This window comes from Entelurus aequoreus, linkage group LG05 (genome assembly GCF_033978785.1).
Source record: "Entelurus aequoreus isolate RoL-2023_Sb linkage group LG05, RoL_Eaeq_v1.1, whole genome shotgun sequence".
In the NCBI taxonomy this organism is placed as follows: domain Eukaryota; kingdom Metazoa; phylum Chordata; class Actinopteri; order Syngnathiformes; family Syngnathidae; genus Entelurus; species Entelurus aequoreus.
The window spans coordinates 13,166,676-13,176,409 of NC_084735.1; the positions used below are offsets into that span (position 1 = coordinate 13,166,676).

The following is a 9,734-nucleotide window of genomic DNA, read 5'->3' on the forward strand; positions in this document are numbered from 1 at the left end:
TCCTTTCCAGTGCCTCGCTGACTCACTGCTGGGCTTCGGGGTACAGGTGGCGGCTGGGTGGGTATCTGGGCTGTGATGAGGGCTGACAACTGTACGCCACTGTTGCTTGGCCTCCTCTCCTGGCGTTTAGACACTGCAGGTCTAGCTTAGACCGCCGATGACCTTCACCCACATATAGGGATGTCTCCAGGAAGCACACGGAGAAGCTGCTCCAAGACGATCTGCTTCAGCTAAACCCAGCATGTATATAGCGGGGTTCTATCCCCATAAAAGCATGGATCATCAGTCAGATATGTCTCCAGCGAGATGTCAAACTTTATCATGAGCGCCTTCCTCTGGGTAGGAGTGGTGTTATCTTGACTCGCGGTGCTGTAGGCTTTCAATGCCTCCCTGTGAGCGGACGAACGAGACATACCCACTCACCCTCTGGCCTGGTCACACCGAAGTCTTTGCCATGCGCTCAAAGCGCATCAGATAGTTCTCAATGTCCTTCCCCACTTGATACTGGGGTATTTTATATGCTCTGATTAGCCCGTGGTACCGTGTCGGTTCAAATGTGAACGGTAACCATCCCTAGTGGGGACTTTGGCAGACTCTTTACTTATGAGCTCAGGTCATCATTAAAGACAGGACAAGATGAGAAAGTATGTGGTTCAGAGTCCTGATACCAGTTTTAATATTTACTGGACTGAAATGCACCTCACTCCATTCCACAGCATTAGATGGAAAATTTGATTTGTACAAAACATATTGCTGACAATGTGGAATTCCAACAACAAAGCTGCCATTAATTTTTGGTTTTAGCGGAACAGTTTAAGCCCGTGGTTTCAGCACACGGTGCCCAGTTCTAACTTAGAAAAAAATACCCAGGATGCGATGAAGTATTTCCATGACATGGCCGTGTTGAAGTGGCCAGGAGAATCCTCTGTGATACTGTATGGCTGCTATTTTATGTTTAGAGCTTCTAATTGTGTAAACAAAAAACACATTTACAAGGTCATAAACTGTTTTTTATGCTCCAACCATGAAAATATTACATTTATTAATAATAATGCTACTTGGTGGAAATTTGGTTGGCCACGGTTAGGCCTGGAACTAACAAGACCCGATAATTAAGGTGTAACAGGTAAACCGTATACTGAGCAAAAAAACATTTTCATTCAATACCTGACTGACTAAGAATATATGATCAATCCATCAATATATAGATTTATTCTTATAGCTAAGGTCTTAAAGGCCAACTGAAACCCACTACTACCGACCACGCAGTCTGATAGTTTGATATATAAACTATCAGACTGCGTGGTCGCAGTCTGATAGTTTATATATCAATGATGAAATCTTAACATTGCAACACATGCCAATACGGCCGGGTTAACTTATAAAGTGCAAATTTAAATTTCCCGCGAAATATCCGGCTGAAAACGTCTCGGTATGATGACGTTTGCGCGTGACGTCACGGGTTGAAGCAGACATTTTGGAATAGCACGGAGGCCAGCTTAAGTCGTCTGTTTTCACCACGTAATTCCACAGTATTCTGGACATCTGTGTTGGTGAATCTTTTGCAATTTGTTTAATGAACAATGAAGACTGCAAAGAAGAAAGCTGTAGGTGGGATCGGTGTATTAGCGGCTGGCAGCAGCAACACAACCAGGAGGACTTTGAGTTGGATAGCAGACGCGCTATCCGACGCTAGCCGCCAACCGCACGACGATCGGGTGAAGTCCTTCGTCGCGCCGTCGATCGCTGGAACGCAGGTGAGCATGGGTGTTGATGAGCAGATGAGGGCTGGCGTAGGTGGAGAGCTAATGTTTTTAGCATAGCTCTGTCAAGGTCCCGTAGCTAAGTTAGCTTCAATGGCGTCGTTAGCAACAGCATTGCTAGGCTTTGCCAGGCTTGACAGCATTAACCGTGTGGTTACAGGTCCAGTGTTTGGTTCGGTGTCTCATGATAGTAGAAGTAAAGTAGTATTGTTGATCTTCTGTCTATCCTTCCAGTCAGGGGCTTATTTCTTCTGTTTCTATCCGCAGTTAAGCACGATGCTATCACGTTAGCTCCGAAGCTAAAGTGCTTCACCGATGTATTGTCGTGGAGATAAAAGTCACTGTGAATGTCCATTTCGCGTTCTCGACTCTCATTTTCAAGAGGATATAGTATCCGGCGTGGCGAAGTTGGTAGAGTGGTCGTGCCAGCAATTGGAGGGTTGCTGGATACTGGGGTTCAATCCCCACCTTCTACCATCCTAGTCACGTCCGTTGTGTCCTTGCTCCTGATGGCTGCTGGTTAGCGCCTTGCATGGCAGCTCCCGCCATCAGTGTGTGAATGTGTGTGTGAATGGGTGAATGTGGAAATACTGTCAAAGCGCTTTGAGTACCTTGAAGGTAGAAAAGCGCTATACAAGTATAACACATTTATCATTATCATTTATCCGAGGTGGTTTAAAATACAAATCCGTGATCCACAATAGAAAAAGGACAAAGTTTGGAATCCAATGAGCCCTTGTACCTAAGTTACGGTCAGAGCGAAAAAGATACACCCTGGCGTCCTGCACTGCACTCTAATCCTTCACTCTCACTTTCCTCATCCACAAATCTTTCATCCTCGCTCAAATTAGTGGGGTAATCGTCGCTTTCTCGGTCCGAATCGCTCTCGCTGCTGGTGTAAACAATGTGCAGATGTGAGGAGCTCTTCAACCTGTGACGTCACGCTACTTCCGGTACAGGCAAGGCTTTTTTTTAATCAGAAACCAAAAGTTGCGAATTTTATCGTCGATGTTCTCTACTAAATTCTTTCAGCAAAAATATGGCAATATCGCGAAATGATCAAGTATGACACATAGAATGGATCTGCTATCCCCGTTTAAATAAGAAAATCTCATTTCAGTAGGCCTTTAATGATTCCGAATATCTGAGGGGAGAGGAATTGAGTATGTATATTATTTACCATGGTAATAGAAGTTGACTACATTAGATAGTTTTAGGGTCCTTTTGAAATATAACTACATCTTTGTAACAGTAACAAAGTTTAATATTGAGTTAAATTTTTTATAGAAGTATGTGAAGTATTGTGCTGCGTTAGCTGAAGTGTAACCAGAGTCTTGCATAGAGAGGGTGTGGTCAATGCGGCTTCCATAACGTGGACCCCGACTTAAACAAGTTGAAAAACTTATTGGGGTGTTACCATTTAGTGGTCAATTGTACGGAATATGTACTGTACTGTGCAATCTACTAATACAAGTTTCAATCCATCAATTTCAATCCAAAAAAAATCAGAGAAAGTATGGCCGGAGAATCTCCTCAATAATTGGTCAAAAGCTCCTCACGGCGCCATTTTGAGACCACCTTTGAACCGGGTTGGCCACACTCTCGCACTACATGGCTCTGAGCAGAACAGGACGTTGGCGTCCTCTGGTGGACGTCAGGGGAACTGCCCCCGCCTTATAAAAAGTGTGCCGTTTATAATGTACTCAAGTCTGGACTTTGACTTGTGCTTGTTTGCGTCCGTCCACCAACTCGAACACGCCTTTGTCGGCGGCCTCGGGGACCCGAAGCCTCGCCCTCCTGTGCAGGACCACGGCGGTCAAGAGGAAGCAGAGCAGACCCCCGCACATGAAGACCAACTGGAGACCAAAGAACCTGCCGAGACAAAGACAACGTCACGTGGACATGAATGAAGTTGGCCGTCCTTATAATTGCCGATATAAATTTGTTGAAAGGACTAGTTGGTACAATCCCTGCATGGGGACTCTGCGTGGCAGGTGTGTCTTATATATATATATATATATGCACCTGACCGCATACCTAAGTGAGGCTAGGTGACACTGCTGGGAGGCTTTTCCACCATTGGGACACATCTTCAGTTGTGTGCCCCAGCGTCACGGGGTGTTTTGGCCAGGCTTGCCACAAGACACCCTCTGCCGAGGAAGGCCCCACCCCTGGGTGTGTGCATCCCATTAGGTGTTAGCCTTAGCAGCCCAATAACACTGCCATTTGTTTGTGCCGTAAAAAAATGTTTTTTGCCATTTTTTATTTATTCATCCTGGATTACCCAGAATTCCCAATTTTCAAACATGCACAATCCCTACATTTCTCACCCGATTCAAACCGTACCACCATGCACACCCACCACTCACCTTGGACAATCAAAATACTGTTTTCGAATTCCCGGTTTTCTCAAGCTCTATTTGCACCTCTTAGAAAGTTTTCACTGTCCACATTTGTCAACTGTTTTTGATCATTCCACCTTCAAAAACATCCCTCTTAGTGGGGACAGCAAACACACCAATTTTTTTTGGTACAAATTCCCGTTTTTTCCCGAAATTCCAGGAATTTCGAAATACCCATTCTCAATTCAAACTGTTACTACGTCAACATTTTTCAACCGATACGAAAAATCCCAACACCGACCCATTCATATCATCTAGGACAATTGTTGGATTACCAATATTTAAAAATAAAATAAAAAATTGTACAAATCCTCGGTTTTCCCGAAATTCCAGGAACTCCTAAATACCCATTCTCAATTCAAACTGTTGCTGTGTCAACATTTTTCAACCCATTCGAAAATCCCAACATCATATCCTATCATCTAGGACAATTGTTGGATTACCTATATATAAAAAAAATATATAAAAAATTGTACAAATTCTCAGTTTTCCCGAAATTCCAGGAATTTCGAAATACCCATTCTCAATTCAAACTGTTACTACGTCAACATTTTTCAACCGATACGAAAAATCCCAACACCGACCCATTCATATCATCTAGGACAATTGTTGGATTACCAATATTTAAAAATAAAATAAAAAATTGTACAAATCCTCGGTTTTCCCGAAATTCCAGGAATTCCTAAATACCCGTTCTCAATTTAAACTGTTGCTACGTCCACATTTTTCAACCCATTCGAAAATCCCAACACCATATCATATCATCTAGGACAATTGTTGGATTACCTATATATAAAAAAATATAACATTTTTTTACAAATTCTCGGTTTTCCCGAAATTCCAGGAATTCCGAAATACCCATTCTCAATTCAAACTGTTACTACGTCAACATTTTTCAACCGATTCGAAAAATCCCAACACCGACCCCTTCATATCATCTAGGACAATTGTTGGATTACCTATATTTAAAAAAAAAAAAGAAATTGTACAAATTCCCGGTTTCTCCGAAATTCCAGGCATTCCGAAGTACCCATTCTCAATTCAAACTGTTACTACGTCAACATTTTTCAACCGATATGAAAAATCCTAACACCGACCCATTCATATCATCTAGGACAATTATTGGATTACCTACAGTATATTTAAAAAAAAAAAAAATTGTACAAATCCTCGGTTTTCCCAAATTGCAGGAATTCCTAAATACCCATTCTCAATTCAAACTGTTGCTATGTCAACATTTTTCAACCTATTCGAAAATCCCAACACCGACCCCTTCATATCATCTAGGACAATTGTTGGATTACCTATATATAAAAAAAAAAAAATTTTTTTTACAAATCCTCGGTTTTCCCGAAATTCCAGGAATTCCGAAATACCCACTCTCAATCCAAACTGTTACTAAGTCAACATTTTTCAACTGATTCGAAAAATCCCAACACTGACCCCTTCATATCATCTAGGACAATTGTTGGATTACCTATATTTAAAAAAAAAGAAGAAATTGTACAAATTCCCGGTTTCTCCGAAATTCCAGGCATTCCGAAATACCCATTATCAATTCAAACTGTTGCTATGTCCACATTTTTCAACCGATACGAAAACTCCCAACACCGACTCATTCATATCATCTAGGACAATTGTTGGATTAGCTATATTTAAAAAAATATATCAAAATTTGTACAAATTCACGGTTTTCCCTAAATTCCAGGAAGTCTGAAATACCAATTCTCAATTCAAACTGTTACTACGTTAACATATTTCAACCGATTCGAAAAATCCCAACACCAACCCATTCATATCACCTAGGACAATTGTTGGGTTACCTACATCTAAAAAAAAAAAAGTACACATTCCCGGTTTTCCCGAAATTCCAGGAATTTCGAAATACCCATTCTCAATTCAAACTGTTACTACGTCCACATTTTTCAACCGATATGAAAAATCCCAACACCGACCCATTCATATCATCTAGGACAATTGTTGGATTGCCTATATTTAAAAATAAAATAAAAAATTGTACAAATCCTCGTTTTTCCGGAAATTCCAGGAATTCCTAAATACCCATTCTCAATTCAAACTGTTGCTATGTCAACATTTTTCAACCCGTTCGAAAATCCCAACATCATATCCTATCATCTAGGACAATTGTTGGATTACCTGCATATAAAAAATATATATAAAAAATTGTACAAATTCTCGGTTTTCCCGAAATTCCAGGAATTCAGAAATACCCATTCTCAATTCAAACTGTTACTACGTCAACATTTTTCAACCGTAACGAAAAATCCCAACACCGACCCATTCATATCATCTAGGACATTTGTTAGATTACCTATTTTTTTAAAAAAAAGTTTTTAATTGTACAAATCCTCGGTTTTCCTGAAATTCCAGGAATTCCGAAATACCCATTCTCAATCCAAACTGCTACTAAATCAACATTTTTCAACTGATTCGAAAAATCCCAACACTGACCCCTTCATATCATCTAGGACAATTGTTGGATTACCTATATTTATAAAAAAAAAAAGAAATTGTACAAATTCCCGGTTTCTCCGAAATTCCAGGCATTCCGAAATACCCATTCTCAATTCAAACTGTTACTACGTCAACATTTTTCAACCGATACGAAAAATCCCAACACCGACCCATTCATATCATCTAGGACAATTGTTGGATTACCTACAGTATATTTAAAAAAAAAAAAATTGTACAAATCCTCGGTTTTCCCAAATTCCAGGAATTCCTAAATACCCATTCTCAATTCAAACTGTTGCTATGTCCACATTTTTCAACCGATACGAAAACTCCCAACACCGACTCATTCATATCATCTAGGACAATTGCTTGATTAGCTATATTTAAAAAAAGATATAAAAATGTGTACAAATTCCCGGTTTTCCCAAAATTCCAGGAAGTCTGAAATACCAATTCTCATTTCAAACTGTTACTACGTTAACATATTTCAACCGATTCGAAAACTCCCAACACCGACCCATTCATATAATCTAGGACAATTGTTGGGTTACCTACATATAAAAAAAAAAAGTACTCATTCCCGGTTTTCCCGAAATTCCAGGAATTCCGAAATACCCACTCTCAATCCAAACTGTTACTAAGTCAACATTTTTCAACTCATTCGAAAAATCCCAACACCGACCCATTCATATCATCTAGGACAATTGTTGGATTACCTATATTTTAAAAAAAAAGAAATTGTACAAATTTCCGGTTTCTCCGAATTTTCAGGCATTCCGAAATACCCATTCTCAATTCAAACTGTTGCTATGTCCACATTTTTCAACCGATACGAAAACTCCAAACACCGACTCATTCATATCATCTAGGACAATTGTTTGATTAGCTATCTTTAAAAAAAATATACAAATGTGTACAAGTTCCCGGTTTTCCCGAAATTCCAGGAAGTCTGAAATACCAATTCTCAATTCAAACTGTTACTACGTTAACATATTTCAACCGATTCGAAAACTCCCAACACCGACCCATTCATATAATCTAGGACAATTGTTGGGTTACCTACATATAAAAAAAAAAAAAGTACTCATTCCCGGTTTTCCCGAAATTCCAGGAATTCCGAAATACCCATTCTCAATTCAAACTGTTACTACGTCAACATTTTTCAACCCATTCGAAAATCCCAACACCATATCCTATCATCTAGGACAACTGTTGGATTACCTATATATAAAGAAAATATATATTTTTTTTACAAATTCTCGGTTTTCCCGAAATTCCAGGAGTTCCGAAATACCCATTCTCAATTCAAACTGTTACTACGTCAACATAACGAAAAATCCCAACACCGACCCATTTATATAATTTAGGACAATTGTTGGATTACCTATATTAAAAAAAAAAAAAGAAATTGTACAAATACCCGGTTTCTCTGAAATTCCAGGCATTCCGAAATACCCATTCTCAATTCAAACTGTTGCTACGTCAACATTTTTCAACCGATTCGAAAAATCCCAACACCGACCCATTCATATCATCTAGGACAATTGTTGGATTACCTATATTTAGAAAAAAAATGTTTGTACAAATTCTCGGTTTTCCCGAAATTCCAGGAATTCCTAAATACCCATTCTCAATTCAAACTGTTACTACGTCAACATTTTTCAAATGTAATGAAAAATCCCAACACCGACCCATTTATATCATTTAGGACAAATGTTGGATTACCTATATTTAAAAAAAAAAGAAATTGTACAAATTCCCGGTTTCTCTGAAATTCCAGGCATTCCGAAATACCCATTCTCAAATCAAACTGTTACTACGTCAACATTTTTCAAATGTAATGAAAAATACCAACACCGACCCATTTATATCATTTAGGACAAATGTTGGATTACCTATATTTAAAAAAAAGAAGAAATTGTACAAATTCCCGGTTTCTCTGAAATTCCAGGCATTCCGAAATACCCATTCTCAAATCAAACTGTTGCTACGTCAACATTTTTCAACCGATTCGAAAAATCCCAACACCGACCCATTCATATCATCTAGGACAATTGTTGGATTACCTATATTTAAAAAAAAAAAGTTTGTACAAATTCTCGGTTTTCCCGAAATTCCAGGAATTCCGAAATACCCATTCTCAATTCAAACTGTTACTACGTCAACATTTTTCAACCGTAACGAAAAATCCCAACACCGACCCATTCAAATCAGCTAGGACAAGTGTGCTAGTATCAATGTTTTCATAGATTGTTTTTTCTCAAAATTCCCAAATTTCCAGGAAATTCTCATTCAAATGAATGGACATATTCATAGTTCAACAATGCCCCGAACTCTCAAAATTTTGCGCCATTTTTAAACCTGATTCCGACCTTACAACCATCCACCCACACCGATCCCCAACGTGTCCTGGTTCTTCCCCGTATACCGGTCGGACGTGCCCTAAACACCTCCCCAACTCGGTGACTTGCCTGTGTCTGAAGTGCTCCAAGTCGTAGTAGAGACAGGAAGTCAGCTTTCCGCACTTCCGGTCCCACAGGATGCACGTGTAGTCGATGATGGTGCCGTACAGAACCGGGCCGGGCATGAAGGCTGCGGACACACAAGATGGAGACGTCAGAGCCGACCTTCTGGTCTTCATTGGTGTGGCGGACCTCACCGAGGACTCTGAAGAGCATGTACTGGACCCCCACGGCGAAGGATTTGTCCTGGGCTGGCACCGTCCTGCACACACACACACACACACACACACACACACAGATGTCAAGGGTTGTTGTTCCAGCTTGAAGTTCTGGAAAATTCCATGCCTGAGGATGATGACAAAGGACGGAGTTTGGGACAGCGACATTACGAGACCGGTGAGGGCGAGCAGAACCACGAAGGGGAGGAGGAGGTGGCCACAGCCGCTGCCGCAGCTTCCGGGCACAGCCGAGCCACTGGCCCCGCCCACACATTGACACTGGGTGAAGTTCTGCAGGTGGAGGACAGGCGGTCAGTGCACACCAGTGGACAAGGTCTCTGAGTGCCAAAGAGTTCTCACGAGGACTTTGCTGCTGCTGCGGTCCGTTTCCACGGCAACGCAGCCGGCGTGACA

At 40.6% G+C, this 9,734-nt stretch overlaps 1 protein-coding gene across 1 annotated transcript in view; it reads right to left on the bottom strand.

The window, feature by feature from the left end:
• Positions 1-620: 620 nt before the first annotated feature.
• slco2b1 (solute carrier organic anion transporter family, member 2B1) overlaps positions 621-9,734 on the bottom strand; it is a 26,939-nt gene continuing 17,825 nt past the window's right edge. Inside the window, 5 exon segments of the mRNA XM_062047132.1 lie at positions 621-3,635; positions 9,112-9,232; positions 9,300-9,364; positions 9,448-9,611; positions 9,681-9,734. The exon segment at positions 9,681-9,734 is cut by the window's right edge and continues 94 nt beyond it. Of these exon segments, the coding sequence (XP_061903116.1) occupies positions 3,467-3,635; positions 9,112-9,232; positions 9,300-9,364; positions 9,448-9,611; positions 9,681-9,734 (573 nt within the window). The 3' untranslated portion in view covers positions 621-3,466.